Source organism: Paroedura picta, unplaced genomic scaffold, assembly GCF_049243985.1.
Source record: "Paroedura picta isolate Pp20150507F unplaced genomic scaffold, Ppicta_v3.0 Ppicta_v3_sca21, whole genome shotgun sequence".
Taxonomy (NCBI): Eukaryota; Metazoa; Chordata; class Lepidosauria; order Squamata; family Gekkonidae; genus Paroedura; species Paroedura picta.
Genome location: NW_027518618.1, coordinates 528,303 through 552,035, shown reverse-complemented (window position 1 = coordinate 552,035; position 23,733 = coordinate 528,303). Strand labels below are relative to the sequence as shown.

The window sequence follows — 23,733 nt, the reverse complement described above, 5'->3', positions numbered from 1 at the left end:
TATCCGGGATTCCCTCAGTCTAAGCTACCTCACAGGGTTGTTGTGAGGGCAAAAGAGAGGAGGGGGAAATGATGTAAGCTGCCTTAGCTCCCCATTGGGTTGAAAGGTGCAGAACATTATTATAGTGGAGGTTGTGGCTTCTGTTTGGCATGCAGAAAGTCCCAGGTATGCAGAAAGGACCAGCAGGAGGCAATGGGAAAGATCTTTGTGTGAAACCCTGGAGAGCCATGAAGACGGGTCATGGCTCAGTGGAAAATCCTCTGCTTTGTATGCCAAAGGTCCTCGGTTCAATCCCTGGCATCTCCAGTTAAAAGGACCCTGGAGAGCCACTGTAGCAGAGCCTCTGCTTGACAAGAGAAGGCCCCAGGTTCAATTCCTGGCATCTCCAGTTTAAAAGGGCTGTTGGGAAAGGCCTGAGACTGGCTGCCAGTCTGAATAGACAATTCTGACCCTGATGGCCAGTCTGATTCAGTATAAGGCAGCTTCCTGAGTGTTCATAACTTAAAATCCAACTTTGCAGAACCTACTTGCAGCTGAATATTTAATATCTGTTTCGCTTCTGAAGGAACACGAAGTTGTAGCGTCTCCCTCCTTTCATGGTGTTAATATTCATAAGATTCCTCTCCTCACCCAAAGGTAAACCTCTCTGGCCTGCTTCTCCTGTAACAGCAGACAGATCACGCCTGGTCGTGTTTCTGCCACCCACCCGCCTACCTATCCGTGCCCTTTGGGAAAGGACCTGACTCCTTGTCTGGGTGCATGCCAAAGCGTCAGCATGGCAAACCCTGGGGAGAGGTTGTACACAGCAGTCTCCCAGGAGAAGCAGACAGGATCCCGTCTCTCCGCCCCCGCCCCCGCCCCCACCCCCGCCCCCCACTCCTCCTCCTCCTCCTCCTCTTCATAAGCCCCTCCCCACTTAAGTCACCCTCTCTTGACAAGGCGAGGGAGACACGATGCCTTTAAACCCCAGACCATCAAGGGCACTGCTGGGGGTGCAGCTGGATGCCAGAGCCAGGAAGCCACCTTTCTCCTTCTTCACCTTGCCAGGTAAGAGCTCCTCATCTTTGAATTCTGAAAATATACTTTGCAATCGGGCGTTTAAGTCATTTCAAACTTTGGCTTATCTTGGGGAGCTCCCCCTTTCGATGGTGATGCATATTTCGAACTCAAAGCTAGACTTTGTGTTGGGGGAGCCTTGAGACTGGAGATCTGGACCGCCTCCCCAGGTCTGGAACAGGCTGACAGTTTGGGCCCATGTTCTTTCTCTTCTGATGCAATCCTTTTTCTAGTACAAGTGGGATTTCTGATTTTAATAACGGGGCAGGTTCCTATTTCAGGGATCCTTTGCCAGCTGTTTCCCAGCCCTTGCTCTGGTGCCTTAAGTCTTGAACTGCAGGGATTAGCTTCATGCCACAAACCCGTTGACGTGTTAATCTCTGCAGATCAAGCAGGGGCTGGACAGATCCTTCTCCTGGATGCTTGAGGCTGATCCTGCACTGAGCAGGGGGTGGGACTAGATGGCCTGCATGGCCCCTTCCAACTATGATTCTAGGAGTCTAGTTCAGCAGTGGAAGGGGCTGCCTCAGGAGGTGGGGAGCTCCCCCTCACTGGCAGTCTTCAAGCAGCGGCTGGACAGATCCTTCTCCTGGATGCTTGAGGCTGATCCTGCACTGAGCAGGGGGTGGACTAGATGGCCTGCATGGCCCCTTCCCACTCTAGGATTCTAGGAGTCTAGTTCAGCCGTGGAAGGGGCTGCCTAAGGAGGTGGGGAGCTCCCCCTCACTGGTGGTCTTCAAGCAGCGGCTGGACAGATCCTTCTCCTGGATGCTTGAGGCTGATCCTGCACTGAGCAGGGGGTGGGACTAGATGGCCTGTGTGGCCCCTTCCAGCTCTATGATTCTATAATCTCTCCAACCACCACTTGGAAGTTGGCAGCCCTAGAAGATGACAGCTTGAAAGGAGAATGTGCCTGTTAGGAGCTCTAGAAATGAGATAAATGGAATTCTGATGGAGATTTTTGGATTTGAAAGCAGTCTTCCTGGAAACTGTTTAATTCTTGATGAGCTACTCATGAGGGAGTTCTTGATAAGCAAAGTAAAATAAGGAAACCTTTACTGAAGCTCTTACTACCGCAAAATAAACTTGGAACTTCTATTATATATTTGCTTCTCATGGTCTTCATGCTTAGCTACCCATACCGTGTGGCCAATTGATTTTGGAGGTTTACAATCCTAGAAGAAGGGAATTGGTTGATGGGGGTCAAAGGGCAGCATTCACCTCTAACAAGCTGTGAAGAGTCTGTGAAGAGTCACGAGAGGCCAGAACAATCTGGAAAATCAGGATGCCAACTCCAGCTTGGAAAATTCCTGGAGATTTGGGGGTCGGAGCCTGAAGAAGGAAGGGCTTGGGGAACAGGGCCCCAGACATTATGACATAAGAGAAGCCATGTTGGATCAGGCCAGTGGCCCCTCCAGTCCAATCCTCTGTGTCCCACCATGGCCAAAACCCAGAGGCCATCAGGAGGTCCACCAGTGGGGCCAGAACTCCAGAAGCCCACCCACTGTTGCTCCCAAGCACAAAGAAGAGAGAGCATCCCTGCCCCAGACAGAAAGTCCCATATCAACCTTGGGGCTAAGAGCCATGGATGGACCTCTGCTCCAGATGTTTCTTCTGGAAGCCGTTTAGGCTTGTAGCCAGCTCCAGTTCCTATGGCGATGAGTTCTGCATGTTAATGACTCTTTGAGCAAAGAAGCACTTCCTTTGATCTGTTCTAAGTCTACTCCTTAAGATCTCTGAGACCCCACGATTTCTTGTGTTATGAGAAAGGGGAAACGGTACATCTTTCTCTACCTTCTGTATCCTATGCATAATTTTGTAAATTTTGTCACCCCTCAGTTGTCAATTCTCCAAGCTAAAAAGTGCTTGAACCTTTCTTTGTAAGGAAGGTTTTCCATCCCCTCAGGCATTCTAGTTGCTCGTTTCTGCAGCTTTTCCCGTGCTATAATATCTTCTTTGAGGCGCAGTGATCAGAAGTATACACAGAAGTATACACAGTATTCCAAAGGAGGCCCCACTGTAGATTTATACTGGCTGATTTGTTTTCAATCCCCTCTTTAATAATCCCAAATTGCAATAGCAAATCTCCAGCCACTGCCTGGAAGTTGGCAAGCCTAGGTAAAATGCATAATTCTTGTCAGCACAAAATATTGGGGCATAGGTCTACATCAGACCTGTGGGGAATTACGCTCTTAACCTGAATCCCGGCCTTCTCAATCAGGGTTTCATGAAATCCTGGGGTTGATGCCTCCTTAGGGGTTTCTCGAATGGGTAGAAGTGAATTAATTTGTATATATTTTATAAATATATTATTTATCAGGTGATATGACCTTATATGGTCATGTTGACCTGTTTCCCCCCTCCCAAAATGGCCAATGATGGGCCTGGAGGGGGTGAGAAGGGGAGTGGTCCCAGATGGGCATGTCCACTGCTCTGCTTCCCAACCATATTCTGCACGATTGTGCCGCTTCTGGGGTTTCTCAAGTTGAGAAAGGCTGCTTTAATCTCTAGCTATTAGAGCCTGTTAGAACCTCCATGATTAATGGCAGTCTATCTTTGAATGCCAAAATCTGAGAACCAACCACCAACACTTGCTTGTGAATTTCACGGTCAGATGCTAAGTGTTGTTACACACCAGTTAGGAAGTATTCTGTCAAATAAAAAATACTTAAATCAAACACAGACATTACACATTTGTTCGGCAAACATGTGAGCATTTATTTGCAGAATATTTATCATACCAAATGGTAGAGTGACATTTTCAGGGAGGGGAAATTCATTTCCACTTTAAGAAGGAAACACTAACATGGAAAAACAAACAGGCAGGCCAATACTACAGAATAACACTTAGCATTTGCGGAACATTTTCACTCTTCAATCATCACTTGCTATATTATGTAGCTTTTTAAAAATAAAAACTTTGCAACAGCCTATAAAACAGGCTGGGCTTGTTGTATTTGGGGAGGGGTATACGAGGCAAGATTTGAACTGAGGACTCGCTAGCTAGACCATAGAATCATAGAGTTGGAAGGGGCCATACAGGCCATCTGTGGGGTCAGCAAATGGGAGTAGGACTGGGCACTTGTGCCTGAAGCAGCCAGTGCCGTGGCTGCTTCAGCATACCTGGGAGGAGCTTCAGTCCTTGACCCAGTCAGGTTTCTGGCCTGGCCATGGGGTAGAGACTGCGTTAGTTACACTGATGGAAAACCTCCATTGCCAGTTTGACTGGGGTGGATCAGCACTGCTTGTATACTAGACCTCCCAGCAGCGTTCGACACGGTCCAACATGAGCTTCTAGCTTACTGCCTTGCCGATGCCGGGATCAGGGGAACTGCTCTTCAGTGGCTGATCTCCTTTTTCCGGAATCACAGACAGAGGGTAGCACTAGGCGAGAGCACATCAAGCCATCCCCAGCTGGCATGGGGCAGTTCTTTCTCCAGTTCAATATCTTTATTCGCCCTCTTGTTCAACTGGTGCGGAGGTTTGGGCTGGGTTGCCACCAATATGCTGATGACACCCAGCTCTTCCTCCTGATGGATGGCCGCCCTGACTCTCCCCCAGAAGCATTAGCCAGATGCCTGGAAGCAGTGACGAGGTGGCTCAAGCAGAGTCGTCTGAAGCTCAACCCTTCAAAGACTGAGCTTGGGCAGGAAGGGTCCATGTGAGGAAGCACACCTCCCCATCTGGACAGAGTGCAGCTATCAGTGGCCCACTCCGCCAGGAACCTGAGGGTGATCCTCGATGCCTCCCACTCAATGGAGGCTCAGATCACGTCAGTAGCATGGCTGGCATTCTACCACCTTTGCCAAGCCAAGCTTCTAGCGCCCTCCTTGGCCCTGGAACACCCAGCCACAGGGATCCACGCGACGGTCACCTCTAGGCTAAACTTCTACAACTTGCTCTATGTAAATCTGCCCTTGACTTTGATCCAGAGACTGCAACTGGTCCAGAATGAAGCTGCCAGCAACAACTCCAAGGTCCCACATTCAGCCCCTGCGCTGGCTTCCAGTTGAATTCCGGATCAGACTTAAGGTTCTGGTTATCACCATTAAGGCCATATGTGGTCTGGGCCCAGTGTACCTGGGGGATCACATCTCTGCTTACAACCCCCAAAGAGCCTACGATCCAGCACTTCCAACTTCCTGGTGATCCCCTGGCCTCAGGGAAGCCCGCTTGACCTCAACCAGGGCCAGAGCTTTCTCCATCCTGGCCCCCACCTAGTGGAGTGAAGCCCGCTTGACCTCAACCAGGGCCAGAGCTTTCTCCATCCTGGCCCCCACCCAGAGGAGATCAGGGCCCTGGTGGAACTTGAACCGTTCTGCAGGGCCTGCAAAAGGGAGCTCCTCGACCAGGCATTTGATTGAGGTTGACCTGAACCACCACTTCCCAAGGGCCAGAACTCCAGAAGCCTCCCCACTGTTGCCCCCCAAGCACCAGGAGAATCCCTTCCTGGGACAGAAGGTTCCCTCTCCAGGGGTAGTCAAACTGTGGCCCTCCAGATGTCCATGGACTACAATTCCCATGAGCCCCTGGGGCTCATGGGAATAGTAGTCCATGGACATCTGGAGGGCCACAGTTTGACTACCCCTGGATACCTTGTGGCTCAGCTACTGATGGCCCTCTGTTCCAGATGTTTATCCATAAGAACCTAAAGAGATGCTATGCTGGACCAAGCCAATGGCTCCTCCAGACCAACACCCTGGGTCATGCAGTGGCCAACACCCAGGGGGCCTTCAGGAGGTCCACATGGCCGGAGCATTGTCTACCTTGATCGGGCCCTGGCTTGGAGAGGTCGGAGATCAGGGCCAGGGTTGCCAACCTCTAGGTAGGGCCTGGAGTTCTCCCAGAATTCCAACTGTTCTCTGGACGACAGAGATCAGCTACCCTGGAGGAAACCACAGCTGCAGAAGGTGGCCCTCCATGGCATCACAGCCCTGCTGAACCTCTTCAGGAATTTCCAAACTGACCCATCCCCCCCTTTGGTGTTCTCACAACCAGCAGCAGACTTGGGGAAGGGCCTGTTTTTAGGGGCCCCAAATTTAGCCTCCTTCCTAGCCTGGGACCAGAGAGGTAAAAGGCTGGAGAGTAAGAGACGCACTGGACAGGAGTGGGTACCCAGGGCTCAGCCAGCTGGGATTCCTGCCAGGGTGCTATTGAGGGAAAGGAGGGCATGCCCACGAAGCATATTTTTTTAAAGTATGGGTTTATTGTTGGCACAACTCCTTCTCTCATAGGGATTCCCTGCCCCCTCAGTAAGTGGGACCCCCCCAAAATTTTGCCCCCTTATCCTTCCTGCCTCAGGGGCCATGGAAACCTCTTTTCCCCCACATGTGTCACGCTGAAGGTCAGTTGGCTTAAAAGAAGAATAGTTTGGTTTTATGCCAGCTTTTCACTACTCACAGGAGTCTCAACGTGGCTTCCCTTCCTCTCCACACAACAGGCTCCCTGTGAGATCGGTGGGGCTGAGAAGAGCTCCCCCAGGACTGCTTGGTCAGAATAGCACAATCAGGGCTGTGATCAGCCCAAGATCACCCAGCTGGCTGCATGGTGGAGGAGCGGGGAGTCAAACCCGGCTGGCCCGATTAGAAGCCGCCACTCTTCACCATGACACCCAAACCCTAAAAACGATCCTTTGCTGCTTTGTCTTTTTCTGCCTTAGGGTGCCTCCCCCCAACTCTGGTCTGCCACAGATGGAGGAGGACGGAGACCCACAGAACTGGGGGACACCTTGAAGGACACTTTTCACTGAAGTGATGCCTGACCCACCGTCACAGCATGTGGGAGCCCCTGGGTCTTCTCTTGCTGTTTATGTTACTCCAGAGGATAGGAGAGGTAAGAAGGGGGCCACCAGGCTGTTCAAGGACCTCTTCGGGGAGGGTCGCTTATATGCAATTTTTTCTGACCTCTTCTCTGCCGCTCTCTACCGTTCCGGTCGGGGGGGGGGGGGTGACCAAGAGCTTTGATATTTCAGTATCTGTATATTTTAGTATTTAGTATAAGAACATCAGAAGAACCCTGATGGATCAGTCCAGTGTCCTCCTGGCTCACACAGCAGCCAAATGATTCCTCAGCACAGCCAACAAAGGCCCGAGAGGCCAAGGCCTTCCCCTGGGGTTGCCTCCTGGCGCAGGAATTCAGAGGTTTAGTGCCTCTGGAAGTGGAGGTTCCCCTCAACCACCATGGTTAGTTCATAGTCTCCTCCATGAAACCGTCTAATCCCCTTTTAAAGCCATCCTTACATCTTCTGGCAGGAAATTCCACCTTTGAATCCCTCTCTATGTAAAGTAGCATTTCCTTTGGCCCATCCTGAACCTACTGCCCATCAGCTTCATCGGACACATCCTATGATTTTGGCAAGTCGTAATAAAAGGAGCTTTAATCCGGAGCTGTGGCTTTGGAGCAATGGCCTGTCCTGGGTGGCTCAGTCTAGCTCAGTTTCATCAGACCTGAGAAGCTAAGCAGGGTCGGCCCTGGTTGGTTCTTGGAGGCCACCAAGGAAGTCCAGGGTTGCTGCACAGAGGCAGGCAGTGGCCAACCACCCCTGAGCGCTCTTGCCTTGGAAACCCTACGGGGATGCCATGAGGTTGGTTGGCTGTGACTTGGCACTGCTTCCCCTCCCCACCAATGCAGCTATTGGCAAGTTCTGTTTAATTTCTGGGGATTCTGCTAAGCTAACAACCTCTGCCCCATATCTGTTGTTCCCATCAGATGAGCAAATGTGGCCCAGGTACAGTCAGAAGCCCCTCTGCACATGAGCAGGCCCAGCTGGCCAGGAGATGATGCTCCTTCTGCAAGCAGTGATCCTTTCTCAGCACCCTCCCCGGCCACTGACCAATCACTGCCGGCTTGTGGTTGCCAGGCGACTCTTAAAGCCACAGGAGGCCTCTAGGAAGCTGGGTCACTCACTGCATCCCTGGGTTTAAATCAGGAGAGGCCGGTTACAAGATGGAAAGTGGGCCCATCATTCAGTTAATAGCAACCCTTGACAAATCCACCGAGGGAGAGACAGGATGGTCAACTGGAACCTCCAGCTTCAGAGGCAGTATACCCCTGAACATCAGAGTCTGGGCACAAGTGTTCCCTTCATTCCCTAAGAGGGATTTTGCTCATAATTTGTTTGCTTATTATTATTTCATTTATCAGCGCCCTCTCTCTTTAGCTCAAAAGGACCTGCTTCCTTCACCCCTCACAAATCGATAAGATAGGAAAGGCTGAGCAGAGGTGCCTGGCCCAGACTCACCCAGCAAACTCCCACGGCAGAGTCCGGATATGAACTTGGGTCAACCGGATCAGTGGTTCTACCACACTGACTCCCGTTGTGGGATACGAAACTAGACGAGGCCCCACAGGCCGCTGCTCTTTAATCAAGCAGGGTCTGTTTGTTTGTTTGTGGTTTGTTTTTCCGGTAACGTTTCAAAAACCTGCGAGACCTGCAGGACCAGGGACTGTCGTGGAACTCAAAAATCAAACTTGTTTAATTTAGGGCGAGCTGGGCGCTATTTTAGGCTGTGCTCCCACAACCAAAGCTTTTCCAGACATGGATATGGGCGAGGCAGCGGGGCGTAGTGCTTGAAGTACCGGACTAGGATCCAGGAGCCCCGGGGGCCTTGGGCACGGGAGCTTGCTGTTGACCAGGGGTAGTCAAACTGCGGCCCTCCAGATGTCCATGGACTACAATTCCCAGGAGCCCCTGCCAGCATTCGCTGGCAGGGGCTCCTGGGAATTGTAGTCCATGGACATCTGGAGGGCCGCAGTTTGACTACCCCTGCTGTTGACCCTGGGGCCAGTCACACACTCACAGGGTTCAAGTGGGTCGCCGTGCTGGTCTGAAGCAGCACAACCAAACAAAACCAGAGTCCCGTGGCTCCTTTAAGACCAACAAAGATTGATTCAAAGCGTGAGCTTTCGAGTGCTTGCACAGGGTGATGTTCACCTGCAAGTCATTGGCAGCTTCGGTGCGGAGCTGATGCAAGCCCAATTCTCCGTTACAGACGCACGCGCTCGGATCTTCGGCGAAAGAGGTGGTCGAGGCCTGGCGGTGGTACCAGGAAGCCTGCCATCGCAAGATGTTGGAAGACCCCCCTCCCACAAGTGAGGCAGGGTCTCTTCTGCTGGTGGCCCCATGGGGCGGGGAGCACTGTAAGGCTGCCTGTCTCCAGGTGGGGACTGGAAATCTTCAGACTGAAGACCAGTTCCCTGGGAGAGGGGGAAGAATGGCAGTTTTGGAGGGTGGGCTACATGATATCTTGGCTAAAGTCCCTCCCCCAACCCTGCCCTTCCCAGGCCCCAGCCCAGACCCCACCCCTCCCATGCATCCTTGATCTGGAGAAAGGAGGTAAAATCTCCCATGCGAAGTCTACCGGGCCTGGTTCTCTCAAAGAGTCCAAGTCTGGCTGCCCCAAGGACCCCCTTCCGCTTGGCCGAAGAAGAGGGTCACCATCCCTCTGGCTCTCTCTTGCTTCTAGGCTTGGTGTGCAACCGGACGTTTGATATGTATGCCTGCTGGAGCGATGCCCAACCCAACACCTCTGCCAGGGTGCCCTGCCCTTGGTACCTGCCTTGGCACCAGCAAGGTAATTGTGGCTGGCAGATCCCGGAAACACGTGCTGTCAGGGGCTCATGGGAATTGTAGTCCATGAACACCCAGAGAGCCACAGTTTGGACACCCCTGGCCGAAAGCATCCATGATAAGTATTTGCTTAAAACCCACCAGTGAGTCTTCAGGCAGCGGCTGGAAAGATACTTATGATTCTTCTTCGTTCTTCATCCCAGGACTCCAAACTAGCCTCACATCCGGCCAGGTTGCCCCTCTGCCTGCCCTACACCTGGGATCTCAGCGGCCAGTGCCTGTACTTCTTGCCATAGCCCTGTGGGGGGTGCCCCTCTTTGTGGCTTGCTTCCTAGCCGCTGTGGGAAAGTGCATGCTGCATAGATGGACCACTCGTCCGATCTGGGGTGCCTCAGCTCCGTGTCGTCCCTTTCTCTGCTCCCCCTGCAGTGCAAGGAGGCTTCGTGTTCCAGAAGTGCGGCCCAGACGGACAGTGGGTGCTGGATGGATCAGGTGCCCCTTGGCGAAATCATTCCCAGTGCGAGGTCCGCAAAGAGGAGCTCCCCTCCCAGGTAGGTCCAAGGGGCAAGGGACCTCAACTCTGCCTAGAGAGTTTGGAAAATTGCTTAGCAGTCAGCTGCTCCTGTGCTGGCACCCCAGGCCCCCTCCCTGTGCACAAGGGGGGCTTTGTCCACAAACCCTCCTTCGTAATGATATTTCTGGTACACCTTAGCCAAATAAGCAGACAAACTGGAGCATGTCCAGAGGAGGGCAACAAAGAGGGTGAGGGGTTTGGAGACCAAGACGTAGGAGGAAAGGTTGGGGGAGCTTGGTCTGTGTAGCCTGGAGAGGAGACGACTGAGAGGGGATCTGATAACCATCTTCAAGTATTTAAAAGGCTGCCATATGGAGGATGGAGCAGAATTGTTCTCTCTTGCCCCAGACGGACAGACCAGAACGAATGGGATGAAATTAATTCAAAAGAAATTCCATCTAAACCTCCGGAAGAAGTTCCTGACAGTTAGAGCGGTTTCTCAGTGGAACAAGCTTCCTCGGGAGGTGGAGGGTTCTCCCTCTTAGGAGATTTTTAAATAGAGGCTGGAAAGCCATCTGACAGAGAGGCTGATTCTGTGAAGGCTCAAGGGGGTGGCAGGTTAAGTGGATGAGCGATTGGGATGTGAGTGTCCTGCGTAGTGCAGGGGGTTGGACTAGATCAGGGGTAGTCAACCTGTGGTCCTCCAGATGTCCATGGACTACAATTCCCATGAGCCCCTGCCATGGACACCTGGAGGACCACAGGTTGACTACCCCTGGTCTAAATGACCCATTAGGTCTCTTCCAACTCTATGATTCTATGATATGGCCGAGCTAGGGAGCTCGCGCAGGCAGGTTTGTGTGCCAGAGGAAGGCCATTCTTGCTCTAAGTGACATGTCAACCTCCTGCAACAGGATTCTGGTTTCTGGCCATCACGAAGTAACGTAATGGATGGCACCCATTTTTTATGTGGAACAAATCTTCTGGCGTGCCCCATGGGACAGAAATCAGTACAGGCATGAAGTCCATTGTCCTGCCCCAGGGAGTGTGCCAGAGGAGGTAGGGAGGCAACAAGCAGAGGAGGTGGAGGAGGCCGAGGCCAAGGCAGCGGCCAAAGTGGCTGAGGCCAGGGCAGCGACAGTGGCGGTGGAGGTGGCAGAGGGCCACAGAACATGGCAGCCCTCCTGCCACAAGAGGTAAGGAGGGAGGGGGGAGGGGGGAGGTTGTGTGCATGTGAGTATGTCTGAGAGAGAGGGAGGGGGAGGGACCAAGGAGGAGGTTGAGGAAGCAAGAGGGAAGCAGGGAGAGGGGAGGGGAAGTGGGGAGAGGAAGGAGTCCGTGTGTGTCTGTGTGAGAGACCAAGGAGCCCCACAGCAGCTATGTGTTCCACATACCCTGTGAGAGTCAGACTGTCACTAATTTATTAGCAAAGGGACTTGGTTGCACCCAAATACTTATTCAGGCATGAAGGTGATGTGGCAGCTGGCTGATAACACCGTTCCTGAAGTCCCTCATTCCGGAGGTTTCCCTTTCACTCAATGTTTTTTTTGCCACAGACTTGCTAAAGCCTCCATTTCACACCAGTAATTAGTTCAAACACAGTGTTTTGGGGACTGACTTCCCAATCCTGGCCTCAAGACACATTTTTGGCTATTTAAAAAGGCACAACCCAGTCCACGTGTCCTGTTCCACACCTGGCATGGTACATTGGCTTGTCTTGTTGCTTCTTTCATTGTTCTTGGACTTATCCATGTTGTAGAAGGTAGATATTAAAACCTTTTTTGGCCCAAAGCTTAATCCCCTTTCGTACCATCTCAACGTTTCTCTTTTCTCTTGTATGCTTGTTTAGTTGAAATAGTAGGACTTTGTGTTAGGGACTTTTAAGCTGTTTGTCAATAAAATCCTTTTTGGTTAATATCCAAGTCTGCCTCTGCCTGAAATTTCTGGCTAGGATCCTATTTTCCATCTGATTTTCTAACCCACACTCAGAAAACCATGGGGACATATGCCTGACGCATTCAGAGATCAGAAAAGGTTTCCAATTATGGGTTGGGAAATTCAGAAAGATTGTAGAGATGGAACCTGGGTGGGGAGGGCCCTCAAGGGGTGCCATGCAGTTCTCCCTCCAAAAGAGCCATTTCTTCTGTGGGAACTGATCTCTATAGCCTCAAGATCAGATGGAATTCTGGGAGATCTTCAGGCTTTACCTGGAGGTTGGCAACTCAAGTTGTCAACAAGAGCTGCAGAGTTGCTTTTGAAAAAAAATCGGTTTCATGAGTGGATTACTCACCTGGCAATTGATTCACCAACAAAACGTGTTTCTAATTGAGAAGAGCAAATCTGTTTAATTAGGGCAGGGGGAACGCAATAAGGACAATTGGGGAAGGCCTGTTCTGCTTCCGGTATATCACCAAGATAGATTTAAACAAGAAAATATTCACAGACACACTGGATGGCGGCTTTTAAACATTACATTGTCTTGCATTTCCTTTTTTTACTTTATAGCAGGGGTAGTCAAACTGCGGCTCTCCAGATGTCCATGGACTACAATTCCCAGGAGCCCCTGCCAGCATTCGCTGGCAGGGGCTCCTGGGAATTGTAGTCCATGGACATCTGGAGGGCCGCAGTTTGGCTACCCCTGCTTTATAGTGACAGTTACAGGCCTTCTTATTCAGCCAGAAGGAAAATTTTAAAACCGTGCAGAGAGGAAAATAATTCACTGGGTTTCGTGGACCAATTCCACTCTTGTGTGCAGAGCTAAGATATACCACGTCGTTTTTAGCGGTGCTTTTGCAACTTTCCCATAATGCAGATTACCCCCAGATGTGCTATTAACTGAAACAGAAATTTCTCTAGAGTGCTGGTTTCTGTTTCTCTTTTCTTCCAGAGGCACCTGTGGATTCTGGATCAAATCCGACTGATGTACACAGTGGGCTACTCTGTCTCGCTGGTGGCTCTGCTGGGAGCCCTCTTCCTGCTGGCATCTTTTAGGTGATGGGAAAAGCTAAGCTTCCCTGGCAGCAGTTATCAAAATGGGGCGGGGGGGAACTAGCTACAATGAAAGAAAGGGAAAACAGAGGGCCTTCCTGCATTTTCAGGTTCCTATCTTGTAAGTTCCTGTGCCTTTGGGGGATGGGGGGTCAGTACCTTCTGTATTTCACTCCTCTAGGGGTCGATTCAATATTACAGTGGTTTACATCCATCATATCTCTGTGCAGATTTAAACAGCAGGTTTCCATTCTTGACATAAACCACTGTCATATCGTATTGGCCACTAGAGGGCGCAAGAAGAAGAAGAATTGGTTCTTATATGCTGCTTTTTCTCTACCCAAAGGAATCTACAAGCAGCTTCCAATCACCTTCCCTTTCCTCGCCCCACAACAGACACCCTGTCAGGTAGGTGGGCTGAGAGAGCTCTGGGAGAACTGCTCTGTGAGAGCGGCTTCTAACAGGACTGTGATGAGCCCAAGATCACCCAGCTGACCACATTCGAAGGAGTAGGGACTCAAACCTGGCTCACCAGATTAGAAGCCACCACTTTTAACCACAACACCAAGCAGGCAAAATATATGTAGAACGGGGGGGGGGGGAACCCTCAAAGAAACAGGAACTTGTCAACCAGCCTGGAGATGTAGAGCAGCAAATTTCTGCCAAGAAACACTCCCAGCCCTTCTTGTCCATGCAGTGTATAGTAAAGCAAGAGTTCCCCTGCTGCTGCTGAAAACAGTGGTTCTCAAACCGTGGCCTGCTTGGAACTAAAGTTTTGCTTTTTATTTTGCGTGGCATGCAAAATGGCAGTGAGATGCATTTTAAATAGTCAGCTATAAACTTATCCAGTCCTGAGTTTTGGCTTGTGAGTAGAGGTGCCAACCTCCAGAGGATGGCTGGAGGTCTTCTGCTATTGCAACCAATCTCCCGACATCCCGCTGGAAAAAATGGCTGCTTTGAAAGGCGGGCATTCTTCTCCACTTAAGTCCCTCCCCTTCCTGAACTCCGCCCTTCTCAGGCTCCTCCCCCCAAATTTCCAGGCATTTCTTTACCTGGAGTTGGCAACCTTACATGGGCCCCATCTCAGGGACCCCTGGCCTCAGATCAGATTATTAGCTATGAGGCACAATTTGATATGAGATGTAAAATTAATCCACCTTGAACTACGAGTGAGGCAGAATCGGGCAAGTGAGCCCTGAAAAGCATAGTACATTTAGAAAATCTGAGGGCCACGGGGCTAAAGCATTAACTGCACCATGCATTTCAGTACAGTGGGCTGTTGCTCAACCACCGCTAGTGCACCTCTAATTCAGCAGTCCATCAGCTGTCTGGGATTGTGGAGAGACAGATCCCCCGACGGGGTATAGAGACGACTCCTTCCTCTCTCGTTCCCCCACAGAAAGCTGCGCTGTGTCCGCAATTTCATCCACATGAACCTTTTCTTTTCCTTCATGCTACGAGCTGCCTCCATCCTTTCCCGGGACGGCCTCCTCTGGCTGCATTTCTCCAGGAACGCTCTCTCCCGCTTTCCAATGGGACAGGTAACAAGCAGGGGAGAAAGGGAAACGGTGCCCATTGTGGTCTGGGAGGGAGAGATGGGATAGGGGAGGGCCTGGACTCTGCTGCTTCTCTCCCTCTTTCTCCGTCCTCCGCACATTCAGGCTCCTGTCGGCTGCCGGATGGCCCAGACCCTGAGCCAGTACTGTGTCGGCACAAACTACGGCTGGCTCCTTGTGGAGGGCCTTTATCTCCACAACCTGCTGGGGCTCAAGGCCTTCTCTGAGGAGAGCTGCTTCCCAGGATACCTGCTGCTCGGATGGGGTGAGTCTGTGCCTGTTGCGGGACGGCTGTAGCACACAGGGCACTATGGGCTAGGGCAGGGGTAGTCAAACTGCGGCCCTCCAGATGTCCATGGACTACAATTCCCAGGAGCCCCTGCCAGCGAATGCTGGCAGGGGCTCGTGGGAATTGTAGTCCATGGACATCTGGAGGGCAGCAGTTTGACTACCCCTGGGCTAGGGGTTCTCCCAGCTCTGAGTGCCTGCAAGGTGTTGTGGTTGAGTGGTGGACTCCAATCTGGAGAACTGGGTTTGATTTCCTGCTCCTACTCCTCATAGAGCCAGTTTGGGCGAGTCCCAGTTCTCTCAGAGCTCTCTCAGCCTCACCTCCCTCATAGGGTGCCATGGGCTTGTCACCATTCTCTTAGAGCTATTATTGCATAACAGTTCTCGCAGAGCTCTCTCAGCCCTACCTATCTCACGGGGTGTCTTGGGCTGGTCACCATTCAGTTAAAGCTGTTCTTACAAAACAGTTCTTGTAGGGCTCTCTCAGCCCTACCTCCCTTATAGTGTGCCGTGAGCTTGTCACTGTTATCTTAAAGCTGTTCTTGCAGAGCAGTTCTCGCAGAACTCTATCAGCCTTACTTACCTCACAGAGTGTCTTGAGCTAATCACCATTCTGGTAGAGCTGTTCTCGCAGGCCAGTTCTCACATGGATCTCTAAAGCCTACCTACCTCACAGGGTGTCTGTTGTGGGGAGAGGAAAGGGAAGGTGTTGGTAAGCCCCTTTGAGACTCCTTTGGGTAGTGAAAAGCAGGGTATAAGAAAACAGCTTTTCCTCTTATTTTTCATTGCCCAAAAGATGTTTGCCAATCTCTTGCAGTTGGGTCACAAGATCGGCCTCCATCCTCTGCTTTAGACCCAGGATCCTAAATGTTCTGCCCTTCTTTCCCTCCCGGCTCCCTTGATTCAGAAGGGGCTAATTCCGCCCTCAGGGTGGCCCTGCAGACCTCCAGTTAAAGGCCTGCGGGGGGGGGGGGGGGGGACACAGCCGATCCAGCCAGAGGAGACAATGCAGACCTGGCCGGATCGATGAGATGACTCGCTAAGAGGCAGGCATTTATCGATCGTCCTTTGAGTCCGTTTAGAATCTGAGCACTTGCCCGAGGACAGATAAAGCCAGCGATTTACTTAGCTGTCGTTATGGCCACTTTGCTTAAATAAAACACACACACTTCAGGTTAAATCTATATTTTATTGCTTACTCTGTTATCGTTAACTCGTTTGCCACCAGCTTTGGACAATACCCTTTTGGCCTCCTGGTGTGGCCTGCCCTGCAGGGAGCCCGCAGAGAACGTCAGGGTGCTAAGCTCTCCGGGGGGGGGGGGGCAAATGAAAGGAGGTTACTGTTAGGTCCCCTTCCCAGGGATGGCATGGCAGTAACTCCATCCCTCTCTGTGTCTCTGTGCAGGGGCACCAGTCCTGTTCGTCGTCCCCTGGGTGATCATGCGATACCTCTATGAAAACAAGGAGTAAGTCGATCTGGCCCCAAAACCCAAAAAAACTTCTACCCATATTTGGGTCACTGTTATTGCTATAATATTATCATCATACTGAAATATCCAGCTGCTTCTGAGTTGCTGAGTGAAGATTCGGGATGCTACCCAAGGTACTGACCCGCTTAAACTTAAGAAAAGAGGGATTGATCAGAATCCCCCTCAGATGATCCCCACACAAAAGGGGAACTCAGCCCTGCACAATCCCAAATCCTCTCTTTAGAGAGGGAGAAGTTGAGCTAAGCCAGCGGGGTGTCATGGTTAAGTATGGCGGCTTCCAGTCTGGTGAGCCAAGCTTGATTCCCCACTCCTCCAGCTGGGTTTGATACCCTGCTCCTCCTCCACGTGCAACCAGCTGGGTGACCTTGGGCTAGTCACAGTCCTGATATTGCTGTTCTGACTGGGCAGTCCTCTCAGAGCTCTCTCAGCCACACCTCCCTCACAGGCTGTCTGTTGTGGGGAGGAGAAAGGAAGGCCAGGGTTGTGCGGTTCGGTGCAGTTCAGCTGCCTCAGCGATCACCGAAGCCCGAAGCTGCGCATAGGAGGCCAGCGCTGTGGCGTGAAGAGGAGGGGCACTGGCCACCTCAGGCTTCGGTGATCGGCAAGCCGGCCGAACTGTGCCGAAGCGCACAACCCTCATTGGAAGCTGCTTTGAGGCTCCTTCGGGTAGAGAAAAGCGAGCGCTGGCAGGGGCTCATGGGAATTGTAGTCCATGGACATCTGGGGGGCCGCAGTTTGACTACCCCTGCTTTAAGCAACTGGGGTCCCGCCCCTTTCGAAATTTGAACTCTGCCACCGAGATCGACCTGCATCTTGGACTTCAGTTTCTTTCTCTTTCTCTTCTTTTCTGGTCTCACCTGCCTACACCTTGGCATCCCCATTCCAGGTGCTGGGAGAGAAATGAGCACATGGGCTACTGGTGGATCATCCGCTGCCCCATTCTGCTGGCCATCTTCGTAAGTCGCAGTGCGCAGAGCAGGGACCCCTCAGACCGGCGGTCGTGGGCCAAACTCCATCCCTGGTTTAATCTGAAGTCAGTGGCTCCCTGCACCAGCTGCTCCTTGCTCTCTTCTTCTGGGGGACAACAGCAGCTCTGGAAGGGCCACGTGCTTTTGGCATCGGAGAGGCATGATGCAGGCGGAAAGCGAACCATCCCTGAATTCCATGCGCACCATCTTCTGTCAAGCATTCGAGGAAGGAGAGGGGGTGTTTTCTATTGCAGCAGACCAGAACCAAATTATGCCAAGAGTTTGGGCTGAAACATCGGGAAGAATTTCCTGAGAGTTGGGGGGGGGGGGTTTCCTCAGTGGGAAAGGCTTCCTCGGGCAGGGGCAGGCTCTCCTTCCTTGGAAGTTTTTAAGCAGGGGCTAGCTGGCCACCTGCCTGCTAGACAGATTTTGTGAACTGAGGCAGGTGGCGAGAGGAAGGGGTGAGCCAGTGTTCTGCTCTCTTGGGCCTTTCTTGCATGCCCCAGGGGAATGCCAGCTCCCACTTTGGGACCAGGAAGGAATTTTCCTACAGGCCAGATGGGCCAAGGATCCTGGAGCCTTTTTGCCTTCCTCTGGACAGAGCTCTGGGTTCATTACAGGGGTGGATGTGGGGAGGTAGTGGTGAACTCGGAATCATAGAATCATAAAATCATAGAGTTGGAAGGGACCTCCAGAGTCATCTAGTCCAACCCTCTGCACAATGCAGGAACTTATAAGTACCTGCCCACCTATAGTGACCCCAATTCCATGCCCAAGCGATCCCCGACCATCACCAAAAGTCTCCAGAATCCAGCCTGGCCTGGAGGGAATTCACCTACCATCCCACAGTGGTGATCAGCAATTCCCTGGGGAGGCAAGGAAAGGCCACAAGAGACAAACACTGGCCCACCCCTTCCTGCCCAGCCACTCACCACCTGTCCAAGTTCATAAAATCAACATTTATGTCAGATGACTCTCTAGCCTCTGCTTAAAAACTTCCAGAGATGGAGAACCCACCATCTCCTGAGGAAGCCTGTTCCACTGAGGAACCGCTCTGACTGTCAGGAACTTCTTCCAGATGTTTAGCCGAACATTCTTTGAATTAATTTCAACCCATTGCTTCTGGTCTGATCTTCTGGGGCAACAGATAACAGCTGTGCCCCATCTTCTCTATGACAGCCCTTCAAGTATTTGAAGATGGTTATCATATCCCCTCTCAGTCGCCTTCTCTCCAGGCTAAACAGATAAGGCTCCCCCAACCTTTCCTCATATGTCTTGGTCTCCAAACCCCTCACCATCTTTGTAGCCCTCCCCTGGACACGCTCCAGTTCCTGCATTGCAGAGGGCCTTGGACTAGATGACCTTTGGGATTACCTCCCAGCTCTAAACTTCTGCCTGATTTCATTTGCTTGCTTGTTTTAGTTTTAGCCCCCCTCCCCTCCCAGCAAGCCAGCCTTTAAAACAGAGAGCAAGAATTCCTGGCCCCAGTTTGTCCAGATCAGTCTGGGCAGTCCAGTTCTGGAAGGGGGAGCTGCCATCCTTGGGGGCGGGTACTAGAAGGGGGGGCAGGGAGTCCCAGCCAGGGAGAATCCCGCCCTTCAGTGTCCTCCCTCACCTTTCCCAGGTCAATTTTGTGATCTTCATCCGCATCATCAAGATCCTGGTCTCCAAACTCCAAGCACAACAGATGCACCAAGCAGATTACAGATTTCGGTAAGGAAGGGACTGCCGGGGGCGGGGGGGGGAGAGGGGCTTGGTCGTTCTGATGGGACATGATCTGGCTGGACACCAAAGGAAAGTAGGCCTGGGAATGAATAAGGCAGAGCAGGAAGGCACTGGGTCTTGGATGCGGAGATGGCGGGGAGGCAGGTAATATAGGCATTCCTGTCCAAAGGGAACACAAGCTGTACAGCCAGCCAATCAGAGGTCCTTGGTGGTAAATATGGCCCTTCATACTTGCACATGATTGTGTGCTTTTGAGCACCTTTACTGGATCAGACCAGAGGTCCATGGAGTCCGGCATCCCAGTTTTCCCAGTGAGATCCCTCCAAAAGTGAGAAACAAAGGTTTCCTCCGCTTACAGCTCCCAGTATCATGGTTAAGGGTGGCGACCTCTAACCTGGAGAACTGAGTTCGATTCTTCACATTCAGCCAGCTGGGTGATTTTAGTCCCAGTTCTCTTAGGGCTGTTCTCACAGAGCTCTTTCAGCATCACCTACCTTGCAGGATGCCCGTTAGGGAGAGAGGAAGGGAAAGGAGTCTCTAAGCCACTTGGAGATTCCTCCGAGTGAAAAGTGGGGTATAAAAAAACAGCTCTTCTTCTTCTTCTTCTTCTTCTTCTTCTTCTTCTTCTTCTTCTTCTTCTTCTTCTTCTTCAGAACTGGCTTTTAAAGGTACACTACCTCTGAACATGGAGGCTCTACTGGTCCATCCTCCCTGACTTGGGGTCCAACTGCATATCCCAGCCTCTGGGGATTAGAGCTTTCCATTTGGTTTCAGAAGTGGCTCATCGGGGGGACAGTGGTTCTGTTGGGTCACCCCCGAGTAGACACACAATCCGCACCGTTGTGTTTGCCTCTGTACTTTCTCAGGTTGGCCAAGTCGACGCTGACTCTTATCCCCCTACTGGGGATCCACGAGGTGGTCTTTGCGCTGGTCACCGAGGAGCAAGCTGGGGGGATCCTGCACTACATCAAATACTTCTTTGAGCTCTTCCTCAACTCCTTCCAGGTGACAGGCCAGGGCTGAATCTGCCCTTACTTTGTTTATTCCGTTGTGGATCCAGCTCCCCCCCCCCCCATTGAAAGAGAAACGTGTTCTGCACATGGTTAGGGAAGCTCAGAAGGGGAGGGGGAACCAAGAGCAGCAGGAGCTTCTTTCTTTCTTTTCTTGAATGGGGGGGGGGAGAGAGGATTGGAGACAGCAGAGGAGGGAGAAAAAAAGAAGAGGCAAATCTCTACTGAGAGAAGTTTACGCTGCTGAGAAAAGTTAGGGCTTCCCCTTTAAGGAAACCAGGAACTGATACCCTGGCCAATCAGGGCTTCTCTACCATGGAGTTCAGGAACAAATTCGAAGGAGGCAGAGCTCTGCATGCTTTCTCAATCCAATTCTTCAAATATTGAGGGTTAAAACCACTCTAGGATATTGCAGGATAAAGGTAGGGTCACTCCGGATCAATCATGTTTGTTTGCAGTGGGAAAATTTAAATCTGACAAAATCAAAATGGACATCGCATTCAGTGGAGATGGCAGGGGCTGAATCGACCTGGGACTGGAATAAAAGCTCTGAGCAGACTATACCCAGGACTGCTTGCCGGAATCTCCACCTGGGGTTTAACAGTCATCTCAGCCTCTTGGGATAGTCGACTGCAGGGGTGGGGACCAAATGGTGGCTCTCTGGCCAGGGCTCATGGGAATTGTAGTCCATGGACATCCAGAGAGCCACCAGTTGGCTACCCCTGGTCTCCTGGTAGGGAGTGGGGTTGCCACCCTCCAGGTCGTCGAGGATAGAATCTTTGATTCCTCAAGACTGAAGCTCAAAAATAAGAATCGTAAAAGGCTGAATAGGAAAGTCTATATGGAAAACGCCCACATTGATTTATCCGTTGAATGGTTTCTCCCCATGCAACAAACATTCCCGTATAAACCGAACATGGGGGCTAATTCATAATGACCCAACATACATCCGTGCAAGTCTCGCAGGCCTCTGTCGAGATTATCAGAAGTTGATCTGAAACAATGTATATGCCTTAATACAGGGGTAGTCAAACTGCGGCCCTCCAGATGTCCATGGACTACAGTTCCCAGGAGCCCCTGCCAGCGAATGCTGGCAGGGGCTCATGGGAATTGTAGTCCATGGACATCTGGAGGGTCGCAGTTTGACTACCCCTGCCTTAATAGATCTTTTGTATTCAATATTTCACACACACGACGATCGTCTAATAATACCATGGAAGTATGTTGGCTGATGGTGAATTCACCCGCATGTTCGGTTTATACGGGAACGAGAAATAGAGCCCATTGCATGCAGTAGTGAAATGGGTGCTAGGACGGGGCTGGAAGGGGCGGGGGATGTGCAGCTCCCCCCCACCCCCCGGCGAGTGTCGACGGAGGCGGTCCAGCGGCAGAGCAGAGAGCAAAAGGCAAGGGGGCAGGGCTCCAGGGGCCGGCAGTGCATCGGGGCAGTGGCCGGAGCCCGGGCACGGTTGTCAGGGAGAGGGAAGGCATTTGGGAGGGGGGCAGGATGGGGTGGAAGGGTCCGTGGCATGCGTGTTTCCGGCCGCCTACCTGTAGCGTGGCTGGCGAGCAGAATAATGGTGGCAGGCAGCCGCAGCCAGGCGTGGGAGTTGGTGGGCTGGTGGGAATGATAGTCCGGGGCTCTGAGGGCCAATCGGGAGGTGCGCTGTGTACACCTCCCAATTGGCCCCGGACTGACAAGTGGAGGGGCCAATCGGGAGGCGCAAAGCACCTCCCGATTAGCCCCTCCGCTTCTCAGTCCAGGGCCAAGGGGCCAATCATTGGCCCCCCCATCCCAGACTGAGCCCACCCCTGCACCCCTTAGCCTTTTATTTATACCGCTCCTGCAGGAGGGGAATCCCCTCCAGAATTACCACTGCCCAAACAGCAATGCCTCGAACTTCCTGGAGGACAGAGTAACGCTGAAACCAATTCACGCCTGCGGTGTAGATGCCCTTCCTGAGTCGCCACTGCTGTTTGATCTTGCAGGGCCTGCTGGTGAGCATCCTCTATTGTTTCTTCAACAAGGAGGTAAGTCTTGGGGGGGGGGGGCTCTCCTCTCCTGTCCCCCATCCCCCCACTTGGAAAAGGGAAGCCCCTGCCGTGCGGGAGGGGGCTCAAGGGGGGCTCTGCCGGAACAAGAGAAGGTCCTGCAAGTCCACGCAAAGATCCCGAATGCTCTCCCTCCACAGCTGCAAGCCAACAACAACAATAGAGCCCTGTCAAGTCCCAACCCAGTTATGGCGGGGCTAAGGGTGCCAGCCTGGGCAGCGCCTGGGATTACAGCTCAGCTCCAAAGTACAGAGACCAGTTCCCCCGGAGGAAACAGATGCTTTGGAGGGAGGCCTCCCTTCAGCTCCCTGTCCCCCACCCTATCCCCCCATCCCACCACAGGGGGGAGCTGGCGTCCCTGATGGTGAGCCCCTCCCAGGGGTTTCCCTGCAGGAGATGTTCAGGGGGGGTTGGCCGTTGCCTGGGTCTCAACGGCAACCCCGAATTTAATTGGGGGTCTCCCCTCCAAGTACTAGCCAGAGCAAACTTGCTTTGCTTCCAAGATCTGGCTGCTACAGGTAGCCCATCAATGGGGCTCAGAGGCTACAGTTGTCCCCTGATGTCACCCCCAGCAACTGGTACGCAGAGGTAGACTGCTCCTGGACAGGGAGGGTCCAGTTAGATTCATCAGTGGCAACCTTCCAGGAATTTGCATCACATCTTCAAGCCATCTGAGCTTCTGACCATTAATATAACTTGTGGTGAGGAGTTTCACAGGTTGATGGCTGCTCCTCTGGAGGGTCGAGCAGGGGCCAAGGCCTTCCCTGACTCTGAGATACAGAGGCTGACTGCCTCTGAGTGTGGAGGCTCCCTATATCTGCTACCCACAAACTTCACTAGGAGCATGTGACTCCTAGAACGGTGAGAGAAGGGAACGGATATAAATGTTATGTCTTTCTGCTTGCTTTTCCCTCTCTCCCTCTTTCTCCAGGTCCAGGCCGAGATCTGGAGGAAGTGGCAACAGTGCCAGCTGGCCGCCAGCCTGCTGGAGAAGCCGGGCCGAAGCCGCAGGGCCTGGATGTCCTGGCGCAGCCGGAGAAGCCACTGCTGCCAAAAGGAGAGCAGCCCCCAGCTCCCAGGAGGCCCAGAAGGAGGAGCTCCCCCCAAGGCAACAGGCTTACAGCCAGCTCCCCTGGGAGGCAAATCCTGTTGGTACACCCCCATCAGGACGAAGGCCGGAGACAGGGCAGGGGGCTCCCCTGAGGCCAAACGGGCACCTCCGAGCCCCCCAAACAGCTGCTGACCTGCCGCTCCCTGCTGGCGGCCGAGAGAATGCAAAACATGAGGGGCCATGAGAAAGCCAAGGCAGAGCAAATTTTGGGGGGGATGGACGTGACTGCTCTGTGTGGGGCGGCCCTCGGAGACTGACTGCAAAGCTTTTGCCGCACCACTTGCCAACAGGAAATGCGTCCCCCTGAGGCACGTTACCCCCCCCCCCCACAGACCCCACATCAGTAAACAGTCCTGTCTTCCCCTGGGGGAGTCACATTCCTCTCTGGGCAGCGGAGCAGGCGGAC

The 23,733-nt window shown here is 52.4% G+C and overlaps 1 protein-coding gene across 1 annotated transcript; it reads left to right on the top strand.

Annotated features, from left to right (window-relative positions):
* The first annotated feature begins 945 nt into the window (after nucleotides 1-945).
* Nucleotides 946-23,733, top strand: GIPR (gastric inhibitory polypeptide receptor). Its single transcript, XM_077318427.1, has 14 exons — nucleotides 946-1,047; nucleotides 6,716-6,888; nucleotides 9,048-9,147; nucleotides 9,522-9,629; nucleotides 10,055-10,176; nucleotides 13,027-13,130; nucleotides 14,527-14,668; nucleotides 14,789-14,948; nucleotides 16,377-16,437; nucleotides 17,348-17,417; nucleotides 19,054-19,142; nucleotides 20,021-20,159; nucleotides 22,154-22,195; nucleotides 23,148-23,733. The coding sequence occupies exons 2-14, from the start codon at nucleotides 6,832-6,834 to the stop codon at nucleotides 23,457-23,459; spliced, it is 1,506 nt and encodes a 501-aa protein (XP_077174542.1). The 5' UTR covers nucleotides 946-1,047; nucleotides 6,716-6,831; the 3' UTR covers nucleotides 23,460-23,733.